This window comes from Thamnophis sirtalis, unplaced genomic scaffold (assembly GCF_051295495.1).
Source record: "Thamnophis sirtalis isolate CommonGarterSnake01/CBP01778 unplaced genomic scaffold, rThaSir2_p1.2 scaffold_1, whole genome shotgun sequence".
Lineage (NCBI taxonomy): Eukaryota > Metazoa > Chordata > Lepidosauria > Squamata > Natricidae > Thamnophis > Thamnophis sirtalis.
In genome coordinates this window covers 48,842,562-48,865,095 of record NW_028261381.1, presented here as the reverse complement: position 1 = coordinate 48,865,095, position 22,534 = coordinate 48,842,562, and the positions used below count along the sequence as shown (strand labels likewise).

The 22,534-nt window shown below is 37.0% G+C and overlaps 2 protein-coding genes and 1 non-coding gene across 3 annotated transcripts in view; 1 reads left to right on the top strand and 2 right to left on the bottom strand.

Moving 5' to 3' along the window:
- The window catches only part of HEG1 (heart development protein with EGF like domains 1), an 80,019-nt gene extending 69,819 nt beyond the window's left edge, over positions 1 to 10,200 (bottom strand). The window contains exon 1 of the mRNA XM_014059132.2: positions 9,621 to 10,200. Within this exon, the coding sequence (XP_013914607.2) occupies positions 9,621 to 10,005 (385 nt within the window). The 5' untranslated portion in view covers positions 10,006 to 10,200. The remainder of the gene's footprint in view (positions 1 to 9,620) is intronic.
- Positions 3,190 to 3,296, top strand: LOC148049393 (U6 spliceosomal RNA). Its single transcript, XR_015695319.1, has one exon. It is a non-coding gene; the product is annotated as a U6 spliceosomal RNA (small nuclear RNA).
- Positions 10,201 to 16,548: 6,348 nt separating the features above from the next.
- The window catches only part of SLC12A8 (solute carrier family 12 member 8), a 67,533-nt gene continuing 61,547 nt past the window's right edge, over positions 16,549 to 22,534 (bottom strand). Inside the window, exons 13-14 of the mRNA XM_014073421.2 lie at positions 21,770 to 21,830; positions 16,549 to 18,392 (exon numbers count right to left, since the gene is read on the bottom strand). Coding sequence (XP_013928896.1) covers positions 18,227 to 18,392; positions 21,770 to 21,830 — 227 coding nt within the window. The 3' untranslated portion in view covers positions 16,549 to 18,226. The remainder of the gene's footprint in view (positions 18,393 to 21,769; positions 21,831 to 22,534) is intronic.

Sequence of the window (22,534 nt, the reverse complement as noted above, 5' to 3'; positions counted from 1 at the left end):
CCTCCTCCTTTTTAACCAGGCGGCTATCAGAAAGAAGAGGGTAGGGCATGCCCGTGAGCTTGTGCAGCACCCGAATTCTCGCCTCCTGTTCTTCGGCTGTTGCACAATCCCAAGGGCACGCGCTGCCCGGTTTGCTGAATCTGGCATGGCTTCAGAGAAAGAAGGCATGCGAGAAAGCCCCCCCCCCATCCCCGCTTCCTGAACGTTTGAATGAAGGAGGCTGCAGGCTCCTTTGTCCTCGGCTATGCAATTTTCTTTCGTTCTCTGCTGCTCGAACAAGTGAATGAGGCAGAGGGAAAATGAAAGGAGATTGTGTCCCTTCTGTCTCCCCGTTGCTCAGATAAGCAACTCTGGGAAGGTCCTTTGGTGGCGGCAGGCGTCCTAGAACCTGTCTGCTAGCAAAGGACCTTCCTGAAGTTGCTTTTCTGAGCAACGGGGAGACAGAAAGGACAAAATACCGGCCGGCCGTGATGGATACACAGGGCTGGGGGCGGGGCAGGCTTACTTCCGGGTCCGGTCACAAAAATCGGGACTTTTTAAGAACACCCCAGGACGCGGGACAAATTGTGCAAATTCGTGATTGTCCTGCCAAAATCGGGACGTCTGGTCACCTAAACTAGACATAAAGACAATATTTTCTCCAATGCCATCACTCTGCTAAACAGACACTTTCTTATGCCCTGGGTTGTCAAACCACCTAGTAGGGCTGTATTACTATTATCCTTCTCATCTTTCCTATTACTTATTTCCTACTTTCTTATGACTATAACTCTGTTTTCTGTATCTTATGAATTATGTTGATTGCTTTTATTAGTATTCCATTATGATGTATGTTGTTTGCTTATTTAGTATCCTGTGATTATCATGTTTGAGATATTGGCAATTGGTTCACCTTATTTACTGGTTGCAGCATCTCATAGTCACATGAACAATATTTGCATCTGTTTTGTCAAAGAATTTCCAGCCAAAAGCACACACTTAGAAGAGTGGGTTTAAACCATTGGTATTTACTAAGCAACCACGGATTTGCTCAACTGGTGTAATCCTCTTCACAATTACCACAAAAAATGCTGTAAAATCAAGCCCTCTAATTAAAGCACCAAATTAAAACATCCATGCATTATGACTCTTGTGCAGAAAAAAGTGTTTCTGGGATTTTCTGCCCCAATGGCAAAATAACTCACAGATGATGCACTATGACATTGAGGAGAAGGGCTTCACAGTTACTTCTGCTTGCTTGAACAGTTGCTTCAAGCGCTGTTACTGCTGCTTGCTGCTTTTGGAGCAATATCATGGCCAGGTTTTTAACAACGGAACTGATCAAAATGACGATCAAAACTCCCTGTGATTCAGGTAGCTAAAGGACTGAGATCTGTCCTTTTCCTTAGCCAAGGTGCCTCAGAAAAATGGGAGCTACGTGGCTCTAATGATGTTTGGGACAGGTGAGAATCCACCTTAAAATCATGAAACAAATTCCAATTATAAACTGCAGGATGTAAAAGATGCTTACACCCTCACCTGACAAAACTTGGACTTGGAAGTTTACAACAAGGCTTTGTTTTCTGTTTTAATACTGAGCAAGCAAGCCCCATGACATTTCAGAAGCCTGGATCTGAAGACAGATGGCAGCCAAACAAGCAACAGCTATTTTAATGTCTAAGTGGAATGCTATAGCTTGAGAACTTCCTCACGGGAGATGCATTCTTCTAGGATTATATTATTTCTTGGGCTGACTGCCTCAAGACTACAGCCTCCCATTTCCCTTTTGGGTGGGAAAGTTTTTCTTCTTGTTAAGGGACTCTAATTCTAATTTCAGCCTGAACAGCTAAATTAGACATTCCAACAAGACATGCTAGCTAGGAGTTGTGTCAAATAAGAGGACACTGTGATACAGCATTAAAGTTGTAATCATACATGCAGGGTCGTTTTGTATGCATTTTCGTTTTGTATGCATTTTCACAATTTGTCTATCCACAGACCTTTGCCTGAGGATCTTCCCCATTCACAACCCGTGGTTGTAAACAAGATTTTACATGGGTCACAACTCCAGAATTCTCTAACTTTTGCTCTGTTCTGATTAGAAAGTTATGGGCAGAAAACTCTGCTGCATTTAATGCTCATATCCTTTCTTCAAGAAGACGTATCAAGTATGTAAATCATAAAACAAATCACATGTATTATACTATATCACACAAACATCCAAAGTAAAATTTTCCAAAGGAAGGAAGGGGAAAGTGCTGGCATCATTCTGGATGATAAGATTCAATGCAAATAAAGAATGTACAAACCCAGGGAGAAACCACAAATTGTTACTAAAAATAATAAATGAATTACCCAACATACTTCAGTGAAACATCACCAGCCTTACGGGCATCAGAAACCAGATTCTTAATTTTTTATTCTGGTAATGCAACATTATCCATAAAAATTAAACACAATTAGTTGAGCCTGTGTGATCATTGCTGTGATAGAGACTAGTCAAGTGGGGTTCTTAAACTGGAGGTAATTATCCCCCAAAAGGTAAATTGGGCATATCCTGGAGAAATAAAGCAATTTGTAATTACTTGTTTGCAACTCGATGATCCAGTGTGACACTGTCGATGGTGAGACATTTCTGTAAAACAACAGAGTCTGGTTTTTTTTTGTGGAGGTAATGACACTATTCAAGACTGCTGAAAGGAGTAATTGGGTCAAACAGCTTAAGAACCATTGGACTAATCCTTAAAAAGAAGAGCCTGTGCGCTTTAGCTCTCCACAAGACTGCAATATTGCTGGGCAAGCATAAATTGGTGGTCATAGGGGGGGGGTCAGCTATTCCCCATCGAGAAGGCCACTCCTGGCCAACATGCCTTGGCTCATGTTCCTTCTGCTATGTCTCTCTCATGTGGAACAGAGAGACACAACATGTGAGAAAACAGAGACCTTAAGCACTCTCTGCTCTCAAGTCTTTCCTTCTTCCTCTATATAATATTAGGATTTGATAAATATGAGTGAAGAAGTACTTGGCGGCAATGACTTTTTCTTCCTGATGTGAGACAGTGGTGGAGGGAGCAGTGTTATTTGGGCAGATGAAAAGTACCAATTCATCCTACCGGTATTCTCAGTTCAATCCTAGCGTTTTTGATGGACAAAGAGTAAAATTCCACATTCTAACCAGGAATTCTTCAAACTCTGCTAGCTTCACATATTGTGCTTGCTTCAGCAGCACATATACTAAAATTGGAGTGATACAGAGAACGTTAGCATGGCCTTTGCGGAAGGATGACACACAAATTCGTGAAGTGTTCCCTATTTTTATAAGAGCCGAGGGGGTGCAGTGGTTGGAGTGCAGTACTGCAGGCTGCTTCAGCTGACTGCTAGCTGCACGTCAGCAGATTGAATATCACCAGGCTCAAGGTTAACTCAGCTTTCTATCCTTCTGAGGTGGTAAAATGAGGACCCAGATTTCATCCTTTATTTGCCAAACAAACTATAATACAGGTAGTCCTCCACTTACAACAGTTGTTTAGTGACCATTCAAAGTTACAACGGTTTTGGGGGGAAAAGTGACTTATAATGACTGCTGCAGCATCCCCAGAATCAAAATTTGGACGCTTGACAACTTCCCTGTATTTATGACAATTGCAGTGTCCCAGGTCATATGATCACTTCTTGTGACCTTCTGACCAGCAAAGTCAATGAGGAAGCCAGATTCATTTAACAACCATGTAGTTACTAACTTAACAACTGAAGTGATTCACTTAACAACTATGGCATGAAACTGTATAGTGGGGCAAAATTCACTTAACAAATCTCTCTCTTAACAACAGAAATTTTGGACTGAATTGTGAATGTAATTTGAGGATTACAGGTTCACAACACCCTAAACCTCGGATTGATTTACCAAGTCCATGTGCAGAGTGACTTTTCCTGTTGGAGGAAGAAGATAAATCTTTTCCTGCAGAGTTTTTGCACAAAAAGCTCATCTCCTGACGGATATTATATAATATTGCATAAAGATTTTCCTACTCATGAAACTAAAACCGTGGCTTAAATATGTCTTGAAGAATATTACAGGTAGTCTATTTTTCCTTATTGAAAGAGCAACAGAAGATAATGCTAACATATACATTAAACTCATTCATTCATTTCTGAATCTCAAAGTACAGAAGCTGAAAGAGTCTGCTAAAGTCTGAGACTAAACTGGATCTACAGAATCCTTGCTGGTCAATAGAACAGTTGCTAGTAATATAACCATGTTTTGTTCTTTTTTATTTAATTCATTATATTTAATCTTGAAACACGTGGCACGTAGAGGGTAAGAGCATTTGGTCCACCATCATGTCTTAATGTTGGGACCTACTTTCTTTCAACCTTGAACTGGGATGCATATTCAGTAAGTCACACTTGATTACAATTTCTCTTAAACATCTTTTCCATCCTTTATACATGGAGACTAACACATGTTGATTAAAGTGAATGAACCATACTTATAAATAGAAACAGTGTGTGGGGAAAGCCATTTAAAGGTAAAGGTTCCACTCGCACATATGTGCTAGTCGTTCCCAACTCTAGGGGGCAGTGCTCATTTCCATTTCAAAGCCGAAAAGCCAGCACTGTCCAAATAAGTCTCCATGGTAATGTGGCCGGCATGACTAAACGCTGAAGGCGCACGGTACACTGTTACCTTCCACCAAAGATGGTTCCTATTTTTCTACTTGCATTTTTTACGTGCTTTCAAACTGCTAGGTTGGCAGAAGCTAGGACAAGTAACAGGAGCTCACTCCGTTATAAGGCACTAGGGATTCAAACTGCTGACCTTCTGATCAACAAGCTCTGAGCCACTGAGCCACTGCATCCTGTTTGATTCTTCATTCAATCATGACTTGTTTTATCAGGCATTGTAAGTTTTTGGTCAATTCAGTCATTTAATATGAAAAGTATTAATAATGGTCACCTACCAAATGACTGACATTGATTGACTCACAGTCAAGTATTCCAATAAGCTACAAATATTCCTAAAACAGTTGCAGCCAACATCCAGTTCCATCCTGATCGTCATACAGAAATGTTCTGTGAATCTTAGACATAGTTAAGAGCTGGTTGTGTACTTGATGTATGCAATTTGTGATATGTTAGGGCACAAAAGAATAATTCCTTTAATGTTCAATGGAACATATCTACTAAATGTGCTTAAGAAATAATGTTAAAAACAAATTATTTTTATGTGCTGACAAATGAATTATGACTTCTTGATCATTATGGATGTTTAGATCAGTAAATTACCATTTAATGATATAGTATAATACTTTAGTAGATTCCCAGGTTATTCAATTAATAATATTTTCATATACTTTCTGTGGGCTATATGCTGAGGGACATTTTCAAATGTTTGAATGCATTTAAGTATATCTTCATTTGTGGATGTTAGTATTTCAAATTACTTGTCATACTGATATAAAAAATGAAGAAAAATACTGATTTTCTTATATGAAGAAAAATGAATAAAATATGAATATTAGTATTGGTGAAATATTAGTACTGATATGGATTCCTATATGAATATTTTAAGGTGTTTTAAACATATTGATAAATTATTAAGAAGGTTTTTATAGAATGATCTAAGTCCCAGAATTTATATATCTAAGCTACATTTTTCATATGGTGATGGGGAATTTAATTCTTCTGATTTTCAGCTTAATTGTAGTTTTACTATTATTTCTTTATGGAATTCAAGTGTTTAAATTCGCATTTTAGTCAAAATTGTATTTCCAGCATTAAATGCCATAAGACAAATTAGAAAGAAAAAGGTTACAATAGCTTTCTAGTTTTGACACTTGTTTACATTAAAAACTTACATGATATAATCATCCCAATAGAGGGATGATACATAGCACTGGAAGGTTACACCTTATTCAGAAGAAACAGACTCAACAGAAAGGATGAGATTTATAGTGTATAAAAAATAATCAGGAATTCGGGAATCAGGCATGGAAATCCTGTTGAAAGAATCTGGGTAAGTGATACCATGGGAGTTTATTGCTGACACTTGGCAGGCAGAAGATGCAAATAAAACTTTCTGTGTTAAATACAACAGTAATAATGAGAGAAATTCATTTCGTGAGATCATTCATTCTATTGGCAGAATAGTTTTCTTTTCTATTCTCTTGTTGATAACTCCATGTGTCAGCAGGCAGAAGAAAAACAAAGAATATGCTCTCCTGGCCCCAGTCCTAAGCAATAGGATGGAATTAATTGAAGAAGTGAAGGTGACTGAAACCTTGTTGTATAGTATTCATGTTGTTCTTGATTTTGTGATATCCACTGAAGGAAGAACTGAAAAGATCTGCATACCGGACTTCAGAAGATTTTGATGAATTCTAAGGGAAAGTAGATTGGACTCAGTAGTTTCAAATGCTTAAGGAGGAAATTATCCATGAGGATTCAGGAATCCTTTGAGATATTGACGGCATAATTGCAAGCAAATCTTACAATAAGGAATGATGAAGTTTAAAAGGAAAACATGGACACATAAAGGGCTTTCTAACAAGCTGAAGCGGGGGGGGGGGGGAGCCAAACAGGTATAGGAAATAAAATGGAGGAAACAAAATCAAAGAAAAATACAAAGTTATGCTCAGAAATTGTGGGAACTGGGACAGAAAGGCTAATGCTATGGCTTGAAAATAAAACAAAAATAACAAAAGGATGCAGGCCCATGGTGAGGTAAAATTAATGAATGATGGCTGATGGTGAGTTGATAGTAGATTATAATGAGAAGAGATCTTCTTATCTTAAGAAGTTAACTCTATAACGGAGCACTAGCTGCTTATTATAATATCACTGGAAAAGAGGGAACTGCATCTTAGAAGAGACAAGGAAATATTTTAAATGAACTTAAGTCTCCAAGATCAGATGAATTACACTGGAAAGGTTTGTCCCATCGTTGTCCCATTCTGTTATGATATCCATATACTTCTTAATAAAATTTAGAGAAATGGAGTTAAATATATTGAACAATACTGTACATTAAAAATGTAATGAATTACTGTGTGAAGAAGGTGGATTTATTAAGCATGGTCCAGGGGTAACAAAAGATCATCCTGTTGTGATGGAAAGATGGTGCCATCCCCATTTTAAGAGTCTCTGACTGATCCTGTCTTTTTGCTCTCTGTTTATAAATTGTTTTTGACATAATGGAAATATTGACCAATATTATTTTAAGTGGTGAAGGTTGAACACTACCTTTAAAACTTACATTTGGTAATCAGTTTTTTTTCCTTTCTCTTTCTGTTGGCTGCTGCTTTTCTAATATAACTTTTTCAAAGTAAGAACATTACCTGGATGGTCTTTTTCATTAATTTAATGGAAACCTAAGGACCAACTTTTCATAAGTGGTCCTGCACTAGTTCCAATTTAATATTGTTCCACTCAGAAGACCTCTAGTCCTCCTATAGAGTTTGTTGCCACTTTCTACATTCTGATACCTAAAAGTGAGTAGAAGAGGCTGTGAGTGGAGAAAGCTTGTGCTGCAAACTTATAAATTTTCTTTTAAGTCACTGCTATTCAAATCGATGGAATGCAAATGCGAGCAAAATTCAAATTAAGTGTCCTGATTCTATCCACGGGTCCCATCCTGCACCACAGAGACATACAGTATCCTTTTCTAGCAAAATCATACTCTACCCTTCTGCTCTTTCTACATTTAGGTAATTTTTGGTTCTGAGTTAGAGATCATTTACTACATACAGAAAAATCATTCTTTCAGAGCCATAATCTTGGCAAATTAAAGAAAATAAAAGCAAATTGATTTCATAGCCTTCATCTAGTCCACACTTGTCTGCTGATTTTAGCTTGGAACCCAAAGAATTAGTCAGAAATAAGTCTCACTTAATCGATTGGATTTGACTCCTCCAGTCAAATATATTGATGCCTACCAGATATGCCTCATCTATTGTAATTCAAAAGAATATTATCTGAGTTTGGCCAATATAGGACTGTAGTGGAAGCCCAGAGGTTCAAACTACAAATCCAAGTATTCCATGATGGGTAGATGTCAGCTTGCTCTGCCAAAATGGGCATTGACCTTAGTTTTTGTTTTTCATGATCCATCCTCTAGTTTGGCTGTATCTAAGCACAGAGCAAGAATCTGGAAATGAAATGTCTATTTGCTTGCCATATTTTGGTATATTTGTATATCACAAATGCTTAAAAAAACAATTTTGTTGAAAATACTTTGGTTATTGTAAAGATATAAAGATTGGAACAATAATGAATAAAGCTGTTCCAACAGTTTATAAATTGCCATTTTGGCAAGCAAAATATGTAGCAAAATTGTTTTCATTCCATTGCCAGCATCAATTTCCATTCACTTAATTGCAGAGGTATTAATGAGAGGGGGGAGGGAGAAGGGGAGAGGGAGAGGGGGGAGAAGGAGAAGAAGAGAGAGAAATGTAGTCTAATTCAGTGATAGAAAAAATGATTCCTACAAAATGTTAGGTAGATTTACTCAGAAGCAAAGTTTTACCAAGGACTGGTAAAGTGAAGGGTACAAATAAACTTGAGCAAGTTGCTGTATGAGTAGATTTAGTTCTTCAGATTTCACATTAGCAATAGAGTTGGACATATTCTCCCCAAGAATGTTCATACACTGAATATTATTTAATCATCTATCAAGAACACATCTAGAAATTCAACAAACACCACTTTGCCTTTGTAAGCCATATGGAAAGTGATTATTTTACTGGAAACAAAATGATTTGTTTGATGTAATAGTGACATGAAGAAGTCAGCTTGTTTGGGCACTTGATCCTAATTAACCAAAACTTATTAACCAAACTAAAATCAGTTTCTACTGGGAATCTGCTGGTGGACTGACTCTTCAGGTCCTGTAAACAAATCCCCTCAAATCATTTTGCCAAGTGCATAATGGCACTAATCTGGAGTTAGTCGCCCTCCCTCATCCTATCTCCCCTATGTTCCTCTCTTAATACTTTGCAGTAGACAATTGATGCTAAGAAAATGACATATTCCCAATAATCTCTAAGGGGAAAATCCCCTTTACATTGTCTTCTTTCCTAAAACCTACTGAAGAGGGAGAGGGGGAATTAATATTTCAAATGATGTGTGTGATAAACTATATATACATATTTGGTGTGTGTGTGTGTGTTTGTATTTGTGTGTATATATACAATCAGTAGAGATGTGCTTAATATTATCAGCTTTCTTCTAAGCACAAGCCTTACTGGGCAGATTTACAGGTTGGGGGGCGGAAGGAGGGAGAGGGAGGGAGAGAAGGAGGGGAGGGAGAGAGACTTTCTATTGTGGGGAAACTGGAAAAGGGAGGGAAAGGGAGAGAGAAAGGAGAGAGAGAGAGAGGGACTTTCTATTGTGGGGAAACTGACGGAGAAAAGGAGAGCTCTATAGCCGTTCCTTTTGACAACCTGCAAGGAATTCCCAGTCCAAAATGGGATAAAATATGCTGCACCGGTGGACGGATGGATGGAAGGATGAAGCAGAGCATTCTCCAGCAGCTGCTGTTGTCTGTGCACTCCACGCATACACGGACACACACGCAAGCACCGACACAAACACAAGAGTTTCCCTCCTCCCCGCCCTTTCCCCCTTCCTACCCTTTCACTCACCCGGGCTGTCGCTGCCGCCGTCTCGATCTGCCGTCCGATCCCAAACGCTGACAGATGCGGCGAAAGGCTGCGGGCTTCCTTTCTCCTTCGGAAGTAGCGAGGAGGAAGCCGCAAGAAAAGCGGACGCCCCCTGAATGGTCGCCGCTGCCCGAGACCCCGCCGTAGCGACGGAGGGACGCTCGGCGGGCGAAGGAGAGGAGGCAGAGCCCAGGGAGAAAGATCCCACAAAGAGATGCGGCCCCAGCAGCAGCAGCAGGAGGTTGAAGGGACGGAGCAGAAACAGGCGCGTTGCTGGCATGATGCTTGGGATTTCACATGCCCGGCGTTGGTGCAGAGCAGTAATCATAACAACCACTCCAAACATCATCACCACCACCATCATCATGAAGCAGTTGCAGGCAGCGCCATGCCCGGCAGGAGGGAAGGGAGCGGGCGCTTCAGAGGAGCAGAGCCGCGGACGCGCCCAAAGTTCCCCGGGTCAGCGGCGAGGCGGCGGCGTTGGCGGCCGGCCCCCGGGACGGCATGGTCGAGCGGGGCGGACGCAGCTCCGGCAGTGGCCGCTCGCGGAGGCGCGGAGCCTGAAAGTAAAAGCGCCCGCAAGGGCAGGCTCCTCCTCGCGGCCGCTGACATCACACCCTGCCGAGGCTGCTCTCTTTCCCCTCAAGCGGCCATCCCGCTCCCCTCCGCCCCCGCAGGCTACTCCTCGGGGCATCCCCCAGTTGGGACCCGGTCCTATCTGGGGAGGGGCTGGGAACGGGCCGTCGGGTACAGAAAGTGGGGGTAGGAGAGACGCGTATGAGAAACCCCAAAGGCGCGAATGTAGACACGAAGCACGAGGGAGACCCTGACGCGCCTGTTTGAAAGGCCGGGAGGGAAGAAGTCAAGCGTGAAGTTTGCTGGCCGACTCAGAAAGCCAGAAAACTGTCTGTATGCGTGTGTGTGTGTATGCGCGCGTATGTATGCACTCATTCCCACATCGCGGATCTCAGCTGAAGAAGAATCCTTGAGGACTAGAAACCTGGTGGTACTTTGCTTCATTCCGATGAGCTAATGCCCACCAATGGATTTTTGTTTTTTCCCTTATCTCCTATACATAGACCGAGGCAGCCAAATTGTGACTTGTGGGCTGTGGGGATTCTTAAATCAGAGCAGAGAATTTGGCTCCAAATGTGGAGTGGAGCTGTCAGAAATGTGGATGTCCTGATGTGGACTTCCAGACACACACTTCCCTACCTACACACATCTCTTTGGATATTTTCAAGCATATCAATGCATTTTTTTTTCCATTTCCTTTCTCTGTAATTCAAAAGTATGTTTCATGCAATTTATTTTCAAGCAATGGTGAAAGTACTACGAAGTGATATGAAAATCATAAAAAAGGCATTTTGATGGTTTTTATTGAGGTAACTGACTATCCTGTAACAAAAACCTCAAAAGTATTTCTAGCTGAACAAACACATTTTTTCAGAGATGTGATGACTATCTACTATTATATTCAAAATCCCAGAAACAACAACAACAAAAAATCAATGCATTTACAAACTGCAGCACTTGCATAAAAGCGAGTTAGAGAGTTTTTGGAAAAGTTTTAAAATATTGGTCTGATCTTCATCAAATCTACACCCCTTAATCCAGGAATAATAAATCATATTTATTTCTCTGAACAGTTATTTATTGTCTGCTTTTTTCTAAACTATACTTCAACATTGTTCTATTTACTGCCTAATATTCACAAAACTGTGACTTAAAGATTTAAGCAGAGAAAACAGAGGGGAAGGGAGTGTGTGGTATTCATGCCAGGTGCAAGGGAAGAAAGGAGTAAGGGAGTGGATGTATTAATTATGAATAAATTAATGCAGAAAATAATTTTTAAAAAGTAAACTGCAAGATAACCATTTTAGCAAAAAAACAATGATCAATCAGTAGTGAAAATTAATGAAAATCAATGATTTGGAAAATGAACCTGTGAATTAAACAAGCCAATTAACTATGGAAAAAATGTTAGCATTAAGTGGAATGCAGTTCCTATTTTTTCAAATGTCATGGAACCAAAATAAAAATTAGCAACAAAGATAGAAAGCATTTATTAATTGAAATTACAATATTACCCCTATGAGTCCATACAGTTTAGAATATGATCGTCTAATGATAATATAATTACAGTAGTAGTCACTATTGCAGGTCACTGCTATTTTCTACTAATATGTAGATATTGTAGCTGTGTAATATTTTATTTTTCCACCTTTAATAAAAAGTAAATCATTAGAAACCTGGATATCAGCTTGGTTTGAAGGTAGAAGTGGGAGGATTGTCAAGAAAGCCAGAGAACAATGGCTTCATTTTTAATTTTATGAGTACCTTGAAGTTTCTCCTAAGTGGTCAGCAAAATAATACCTACAAGCATTCATGAATCCATGATCCCTAAAATGATATTCAACGTAACAAAAGTAGGATGAGAATAAATCTGGAATCTCATGCGATGAAAAACACTCATATCTTGCAAGATTCGTAAATGGAAATTACCAATGATTCAGCACTAGGACTATTACGTAAGATTGTATAATGATGCCTCTAGATCAGAACTGATTGATGCCACATTAAGATAAAGCAATCTGCATTAATATAATTTTTTCTCAAAATTAAAATTATGTTGCAGAAGATAGTCAAAACCTTCACCTTCCATTTGCTTCCCACTTATCACATCCATCTTCCATCCTTGCAATGTGAATTCCTACTTAGAAGCATTAATGTGCTGCTGAATCATGAATTTAAACTCATTGCAACAGCAATCTGATATAACATTAAAGATAATCACTTGCAAAGAAAAAAAAGCCCACAGGCATAAATGATTGCTATTTGCAGTTTTTGGGAGAAGATAAAGTACCACTGCATTATCCTCAAAATATTACACTAATGTTTACTACTGAAAATGTTCTTTGTGGATAGTTAGGAGGCTGGAATATTTTTTTTAGTTTTTTTCCACTATTATTCTCCTTACTGCTACAGAAATTACCATGCATATCCTTATTTTCCAGCTTTAAAGAGGTTTATTTATTCATTCATTACATCTGTATAAAATGTAAACCACCAACAGTATAAGAATTATCTGTGATTCCTTATGCAGTTGTAATTTCTGCATGAATTTAATACAATTCCACACTAACAGTAACAATTGTGTTCAGTTGTGCTACTGTTGGCTTACACCATTTCCATCCCTCTCCTTTTACCTCCAGAATTTTATTTCCCTTAATTTTATCCTTATGATGGACTTATACAGTGAGATATATACAGGTAGTCCTCAATTGAGCCCAGAATTTATGTTGCTAAGTGAGAAATTTGTTAAGTGAGTTTTGCCACATTTTACAACTTTTCTTGCCACATTTGTTAACTGAATCGCTGCAATTATTAAAATGAGTAACACAGTTGTTACATGAATCTGGCTTCCCAAATGACTGCTTGTCAGAACGTTGCAAAAGATCCAAGACACTCCAGTTGCCAATCATCTAAATGTAAATCACGTGATCATGGAGATGCTGCAATGGTCATAAGTATGAAAAACGATTGTCACTTTTTTCAGAGCTTTTGTAACTTCAAATGATCACTAAATGAACCGTTGTAAATCGAGGAGTACCTGTACTGAGATATAAGATAGCTTTCGAGACTGGATAATCAATTGTCTCCCAGGGTCATCATATCATGATGTTGGCTATGTATTATGGACCATGTAGCTGTCAAATCCAAGATCCCAGTTATGGAATAAAATCAACTGTTCTTAAGTTTATTTTTCACAGGTAGAATCTGACACAAGCAATCATATTTTCAATGAAAGGAAATGAAGGAGCCAGCAATGAAAAAGTGCTTTGACTTTTCTGCATTTTTTTCTTTCCTTTTTATATCTTGTCCTATATTTGATGCTCTCATTTCTTTCAGTTCTTTGCACAAGTAGGATACCCTGAATGCCTTAAATCTAATATTCTAAAGCATGTAGTCATCACACTTGAATTAGCTGGGTAATTCTGACATAAAATTTAGGTATGGCATGCCTTCCTTCTGTCATAAACATTTTATTTCAAAATAAAAATCACATATTTCTTCTTTCTCGGTCACAGAAACATGCATAACCTAGTTTTGGTGATTAACAAGCTTCAAATGCTTTTAATTATACAATTACACATTTATCCAAATATGGAATAACAGATCATCAAACCAAGTAGTTCAAAGGAACTATTTAGACCATCACCACTCAACCCTCTGTTTGCTGTACAAATCTAAATTAGGCATTCCTCACAATGGGTTATCAAGCCTCTGCTTGATCACATCTAGAGAAATGGAATATACTTCTGAAAGTAATTGATTCCACTTCCATTCCACACTGATTTTTATTGTTGAGAAGTAGTTTAGCTTATTTGTTTTGCACACTTTAAGCATTAGTATGTAAACAACAAAACAGGAACGTTATAAGCTATTTTTTTCCTGATTTTTCATTGGCATAGTAAGCCCCATTACAATCAGTAGCCCATGTATGCGGCAGTAGAATGTGTGCGGTAGCCACATTCTAATCTGAAATACTCACATATAATGGATTTACCCAATGATTAATTTATTTAACACAATTATTTTTTAAAAAACAAGAAATTTGGATACATAAGGCCAGTTTTTTAGGATCTAAATGCCATCTATAAAACATCTTATAAGTTTTCTCTCAAATTTTGTGTAAATTTTACATTTCTTACCCAAATCTTTTCCCATGTATCCAACATTATTGGTTCTTCAAAATTTTGTGCCCACTTTATCATACAGTCTTTAACTAATTCTGTTTCCAAATCCATTTCTATTAATGCATTATATAGTCTCTTTATATGCATTGGACTTTGATCTCTAATTTGTTTAAGTAAATTATCCTTGTCTTGCATAAAACCGATTTTTTAAATCTTTTTTCCATCTGGCCTGTAACTGCCCATACTGAAATCATGTTTGAATTGCCTTTTCCTCTTTTAGTACATTTAAGGGTTTTAATTGTAATACATCTCTTTCTAAGGTAAGAAGCTGTCTGTATGTAATTACATCCTGTTTTTGTACTATATTTATGTTTTCTATTGCGTGTCTAGGAATTGCCCACATAGGTATCTTATCATTTAGTTTGTATTGATATTTTTTCCAGACCCGCAGTAGAGCATTCCTTAAAATATGACTTTTAAAGTTCTTATCTACCTTTTTGTCATATAGCAAGTAAGCATGCCAACCATATACCAAATCATGCCCTTCGATATTAAGTATTCTATCATCTGTTAAATTAATCCAGTCACTAATTACTGATAAAACTACTGCTTCATAATATAGTTTTAAATTTGGTAATTTCAAACCTCCTCTCTCACACACATCTTGCATTATTTTTAGTTTTATTCTCGGCTTCTTCCCTGCCCATACACATTTATTAACGCCCTCCTGCCATTCTAGCAAATTTGCATCTTTTTAAAGTATTGGTATCATTTGAAAAGGAAATAAAAATTTAGGCAGAACATTCATTTTCACTGCTGTTATTCTTCCCAACAAAGATAATTGTAATTTTTCCCAATTTTTCATCTCTGTCTGTATGCTGCACCATAATGGGTCATAATTATACTTATATAGTTTCCCATTTGAGGTTGAAATATAGACTCCTAAATATTTAACCTTTTTAACTATTTCACATCCTGTCATTCCTTCTAATTCTTCCTTTTGTTTAGTGTTTAAATTTTTAACTAGCATCTTTGTTTTCCCTAAATTTATTTTAAATCCAGACACTTGGCTATATTGATTAATCATATTCATTAAAACCTTACTAGATTCCTGTGGTTGGGTTAATGTTATAACCAAATCATCCGCGAAAGCACGTACTCTATATTCTTGATGCCTAATCTTGATTCCCTGTAAATCATCTGATCCCCGTATTTTGTTCAACAATGATTCCAAAGTTATGATAAACAGTAATGGGGATAGGGGACAACCCTGCCTTGTACCTTTCTCGATTTTAAATGGATCTGTTAAGCTTCCATTGACTATGATTTGAGCTGTTTGTTCCTGATATATTGCTTTAATTGATTGTAAAAAATGCTCTCCTATTTGCATTTTTTGCATTATTTTCAATAAAAATTGCCAATTCACTCGATCAAAGGCTTTCTCGGCATCTAGAAATATAAGCGCAGCAGGGATTTAGTTATTCTTTCCCAAATATTCCAATATATTAACAATTTGTCTTACATTACTTCTCATTCGCTACTATTTTAGTAAAAAAATTATAATCTATATTAAGTAATGATATAGGTCTGCAATTTTTTGGATGACTAAGATCTTGATCCTCTTTTGGTGTCAGGGATATATATATGTATCCGAATTTACAACCTAAATGCTGGAGATGTGATTGTGCTGATGCTACATACTATCATATATGGTGGACTTGTAAAAAGGTTAAAGCATTTTGGATAAAAATATGGTGGATTATGCAAAATGTTCTTTAAAAAAGGATAAAGTTTACCCCTCCGTTATTCTTGTTAGGTATAATTACTGATTGTACAGTTATAGAGACTAACCTGATTTTGCATTTAATAACTGCAGCAAGACTGCTGGTGGCGCAATATTGGAAGAAGGAAGATTTGCCTACTATTCAAGAATGGACATTAAAAGTAACAAACCTAGATGAGATGGCTAAAATATCAGCATATCTCAAGGACCATTCCAATGAGAGATATAAATTGGAGTGGAGAAGATGGATTGACTATACTCAAAATAAATATGGGACTAAGAAATTCCAGATAGCTTATGATTGAAGAAACAAGGAATGACCTAATCTGTTTAGAGCTAGCCTAGCAAAGAGGAGTTAAAGCTCAAATGAAAGATGATACTAACTTTTTTTAAAGTTTATTTTAGAATATTTTTGTTAAAGATTTATACCCTGTTCTGGGAAGTCGGGGAGGGGGAGGTTGGAGGGAGTTGGGTGGGGAGGGTAGGGGGAGGAGAGTAAACATTTGTAAAAGTTTTTTTTTCAAAATTTTCAATAAAAAAACTTAAGAAATTAATTCAGTAAATAAAATGTAACATTCAGAAAATGAAATTTAAGAAATTAAAAACTGAACTTTAACTGTAGAACAAATTGTAGAAATATTTTCAGCCTTTAAAAAAAATTAAATTGGCAAGGTTTTGTATTTTTCCAGCATAAAATAAAAGCAGATTTATTTCACTTACGTTAAAAATTTGAAAAGGATTAGCAGTACATCTCTTTTTTCATAGAACATAAAACTAAAGCACAGTTCTCTTAGGCCGCACTGTGCAATCAAATAAGAAGTGCCATTTATTATTTGTTTAACAACAACACTTATTATTCATCAAATAAAATAAAGGAGGAAAATAATGAAAAAAGATCAAGACAACCAAAACAAAAAGGAGGAAATAGATAATAGTAATTTTTGAAAACCTTGTATGTAAAACTCGTAGATATATTATACTTAACATTAGAATTATTGACTTTATCACAGTTTCTCAAATTGTAAGGGAAGGAAATGAATAAGTAGCTTTTAATCTTTGTATAATATGACAATTTATTAATCTTGAGGACCCTTACTACAGGATAAAACATGTTTCCATAGTGTTTCCAATTACTTAGAAATCCAATTTGGCAATGTTACCTTACTGGCATCAGATTCCAAGTCGCTTTACCAAGCCCATAAATTCTTGTCTCAAAGGTGCTTTTTCAAAAGGCAACTGGACTGATTTTTTTTCCCCCTGAGGAAGAACACTTTTCGCTTCTCATCCATTGGGCTCAATTGTGATTGTGACTACCTCTACGGCATCCTGGGCAAGACCTAGAAGGCATGGAAGTCTGAAAACTAAAGTGCAATTTAAGTTCTATGTCACAGTTAATTATTCGTGCCTAACTTTTGAAATATAAAAATAAGGAAGAGTCAGTATGAGTTTAATGTATTGTTCAGGACAACTGCAAGATTCAGAAGAGTTTGATCCAATCCCAGAGAAGGTATTAAAAAACTTCTCTGTTCCACCCATACTTGCATTGATTGTCTGTAACATCTTTTCTCTCTTTATATCCTGTAACTCAGGAGGTCCCTAAATTCTTCTTCTATTCATTGACCTCTTCATTAAATTTCAGATTGCTCATCAACCCCCAAACATTTATTATATGAAAATAATTTAACAAACACTAATTAATAGTACTACAAATAATAATATTAACAACAAAACCAATGGGTAATTGATCTTTGGTGGTCAATACCAACCACTTTGGAGAAGCCTGGGGTAATTCTAGATTTCAGAAGGACCTGCCTGTGGAATTGAATTTGTTCTCTAAAAAATACAGGTAAGTGCTACAAAACCATGTTCTATTTTAGATTGATAGTTATTGCACAAAAATATCTGATGCCCTGGAATGAAAACCCAAATCCTCTTTTTTTAAAAGCAGGTTTTGAATTTGCCTGCCACTCCTTCTCCCTGACTACCCTTAATTGGAAGTTTCAGCATTCATTAAGATCAGTTGTGAAAAGGGCAAGCCTTTTAATCAGGTGGTAGTCTGTAGTCAGTCTTTAATTGGCTGGTAAAGTGAATGGCACATAACTCTCTCATTGGAACTGATGGACCAACTCTTCTCGGGTGATGAGAGAGGAATGATGGTAACGATCTCGGGAAGCAAAATCTGTATTCTCTTCAGTGAGTTGAGTGGTCTCCATGCCAACTGTTGCAAAGGTCGGTGTCACAACAAATCGCTCCTCCGGGGATGGCCTTCCCCTACAAAACAAAAGAACACAAAAACCTTCAGATGCCCCATTGTTTCCCAATAGATCTGCAGCTGCCCTCTGAGCTATGTAAATAAAACAAAGAAAGAAGAAGAATGCATTCTGCAAAACACCCCAAAACTTCATTCCAGAAAGGAATGCCAGCTTTTTCTTATGGCTCTAGCATTTGGCTGGAATTCTTTCTTATGTAACAGCTATTCTAAAAGAAAATGCAAGTCAAAACTTTTTCTTTTCCACACATATTTTGCTTCTTCTTATTTTTTCCCAAGTACTTTAGCTGCTCTGATCCATGCAATTAGAAGATGGAGGTTTGTTCCTGTTACAATGTACGCTTTATGGCAAAGGACCAATCTCTTAACATGATGCCTACCGCTTCCAAACATTCCTTGTTAGCAGACAACTGTCCTGAGAAAAAAGTGGGAGGAGGAAAATGCTTAGAAAACTTATTGCGTACAATCCACACAATGTCCTCCATCTACTGTAATACAAATCCTCTTTTGAATAGAAATGTTGGAGATACACGTTTAGACTTTCATATTTCTCTTTAATTTTCAAAGTCTATATTGTTTTTAATTTGACTGTTTTGCTCCTTAATAGGTTGGTCTTTTGTTTAACTTTTCTGTTCTTTTAAAATAGTTTTGTTAATTCTTTATTAAACTATTTTTTTTAAAAGAACCTTAGCATAATGTTCAGTTACATTCACATATGTCTAATAGTAAAACAGATTTTACCTTACTATATATCACTTGATAGAGTGTAAAAAAAAGAGAGCTGTAATTAGCCATTAAGGTCTTTTTCAAAAGTTTAAAATGACATACATTCATATGCAATCCTTAGACAATTTGCTTCAATAATTTTGAACAAACACAGCTGCTAGAGAGCTTCTTTCACTTGCCATTTTCCCCAAGTAGTGTCATAGCAAGATAGATGTAGCAAGATAGTAATGTATTCCTGGGTGTTCCCAGATCACCAGCCATGGTCACCCATGGCTCCATCTCGAGTGAACAAAGCACTCCAATTAAAAACTCAATGTGATGTCTGAAAACTAACTGTGGAAACCAAATTAACCAGCATCTTTTTTACAGTTTGCTTTGAGTTAACATTCAGTGGTAAGGTGCTTCCATTTTGTTTTCTTTTTTAATGGAAATTTGTACACACATTTTATAAGTAAATAAATAAATAGACTCTGATCCAATGCAAGCACATATGAGTGAAATTGGGGATGAGTAAGGTAGGTTAAGTTGTCTGTTATCAATGTCCTGAGTTCATATTCAGGCAATGATTGTCCAGGAAACATTTTCTGCTGCTCTATAGCTAAGAACTATATTTTTATAGACACAATACAGTCTAATGAGTACCCAGATTGTTGAGGGCAATATGCTGACTCTGTAAACTGCTTAGAGAGCTGTAAAGCACTAAGATATAAATCTAAATGCTATTGCTACCTCCCACATAGATACAATTTCTGAAAGGGGAGATATCTAAATTTTTATTTATGTATTGGTTCAATTTCTTGTGACTCTTGGGTAATTAATAAGAAACTTCTTATTCATTCTTTGTAAACAAGTATTGATTACAAATGCCTTAAAATATAGTTTCCAGACATACATAGAAACACAAAATTAGTAGGATGATTAGAGGCACTAGAAAATAACACTTTTAACACGTGAGGAGATAAGTGAATTGGCAGATGTGTCCAAAACTTTTTAAATATCTCTATAAAGCTACTAGAAGAAATAATATAAAGCTCTGAGCCAAATGGTTATCCATATGCGGATGATTTCTCTGTCCTTTTACATTTACTTGCCTTGGGAAACCACACAACTTTCCTGTGAAGTAAAGTTTGTGCTGCATGAGAAGGAATAATGATGGAACTTTGTAATTGCTCAGTGTTGGCTTAGATTGACCTACAAAATAAGTATGCAGTTTAAGAGTTCTTTTGAATTCTAGGTTAATCGACAGCTCTCAAGGGGTACCAGAAGATTAGAGTGCTTTTTAATTTTTGGTTCAGTTATCCTCCATTTCTATAACCCAGACCAAACTATTCTAGTGTGGCATTGTCTTTAAAAATGATTTGGAACTTCAACTGATATGGCAGTCTGATTATTTGGTAGGATTACAGCAATCAGAACATGAGCACCACTATTGCACTACTGGTAGTCCTCAACATACAACCATTCCATTTAGTGACCATTCAAAGTTAGAACAGCACTGAAAAAAAGTGTGACTGTTTTTCACACTTACAATTGATGCAGCATCCCCACGGTCACATGATAAAAATGTAGATGCTTGGCTACTGGCCTGTATTTATGACAATTGCCCTGTCCCGGGGTGATATAATCATCTTTTGTGGGCTTCTGACAAGCAAAGTCACTGGAGAAGCCAGATTGACTTAATAACTGTGTTACCAGTTTAACAATTGCAGTGATTCACTTAACAACTGTGGCAAGGAAGGTCTTAAAATGGGCAAAATTCACTTAACAACTTTCTTGCTTAGCTATGGAAATTTTTAGGCTCAATTGTGGTCATACGTTGAGAACTACCTGCAACAAGTACTGTCTTGCACTAGACTTCTGAGCTCTATGTAATGTTCAGTCCTTTAAATCAGGAGCCACAAGTTACTGGGTTTTTTAAGTTTAAAATTTACAAAATTCACAGAGAAAAGAAATGGAGTTGTGGAGATTCTCAATAGGGGCAAGGTGCTTCCAATAGGTATTAGCATGTATTTAGTTAGTTCAGAAATGGCTTTCACTGTTAAGTAAGGCTTCACTTAATAGGTCCAGAAGGCAAGAGAAAAAGCCACAGTGCTGAATTTCAGTGAGATGGTCCAGGGACAGTCAAAAGCTGTCGGTTTCCTACCCCTGCCTAAATCATATATGGCTGAGCTGTTGAGAAACCAGATTTTACTAATATTACTTCATTTCTCTTTTGACATTAACAGCTGAAGCCCTGCTCCAATGCCAGAATAACTCTAAAGGCACTGCCATTTTGAAGAAATCTTATGATTTTTTTCTAATTCCTTTAAAGGATTTTTAGAGCTAGGAACAGTTAATATTCAGTGTTCAATATTTTAGTAGTGCTTAGTAATAGGGTTTTGTACCATAATCAATCACACATTTAATTTTGGCTTTTTATTAAGTAATGTTCCAAAACTTTTAGCTCAAATTTATTATTTCATAATTGAAAGTGAGTCCTGTAATGCACTAAATGGGGTATTTTTTACACAAGGGCTTTAAAGTACAGGGATTTTATATTTCATGACAAAATCATTTATGGCTATTTAAAATCATGATTATCAGTGACCGATGCTAAATTCCATTAGACTCAATGTCAATTGCTTCTCAGTTTTTCTTAGTCACCAAGACCAACCTGCAGGCATTAAGCAAAAGGAGTTTAATCCACTTGAAAAGGCTGAAATTAGCTGCCACACCTGTAGGAACAAGAAACAAATGCAGATGGTTACAACTGGGCAAAATGTTAAAGAATGGTGCTAGGCAAAACATGTTAGCACAAGGGAAGTTTCTCTCTTCAAAGTATTAAAGCAGCTGTATATTTTAGAGAATTTGAACACCTGTTTTGTCCAAAAGGAAGTCTCCGAAGGGAAGAGTTACAAAGAGTCCTTAAGAGTTGTTTCTTAAGCCTTAACAATTAAAGTTAGTTTGAGCAAGTTTAAACATGTAACCATAAGAGAAATATAGTTATCCAATGTTCTTCTTAAACTAAATTTAATTAAGCAATGCAGGCTCTAAATATTACCTATATTGGGAGACTTTCTAACTTTTTCTCCATAATGCAATGCTAAGTTCCTAAAGTTGAGAAAAGCTTAACCTTTATTTTGAACTGCAACGTTCAAGAGCTGGAATAAATGTTTAGTATAATTCATTATACCTGCATAGAAAGCAGCAAAAAATAAATTAGTTGCTCCCAAATATTTTTAAAAGCCTTTAAAGATTCTGCTGTCAAATATTATTTGCAAGCTACCTGAAGCTGAAAAATGGAAGCATTGTCAACATTTCTGTTCACACCACTGGAGGAGGACCAAATTAAGACTGATAGCTTTAGTTCTGTGATTCTTCAGGACCTGTGTCAGTTTTTATAAAAGACAGCCACTGAGGTTATAACTGGGAAAGTGGA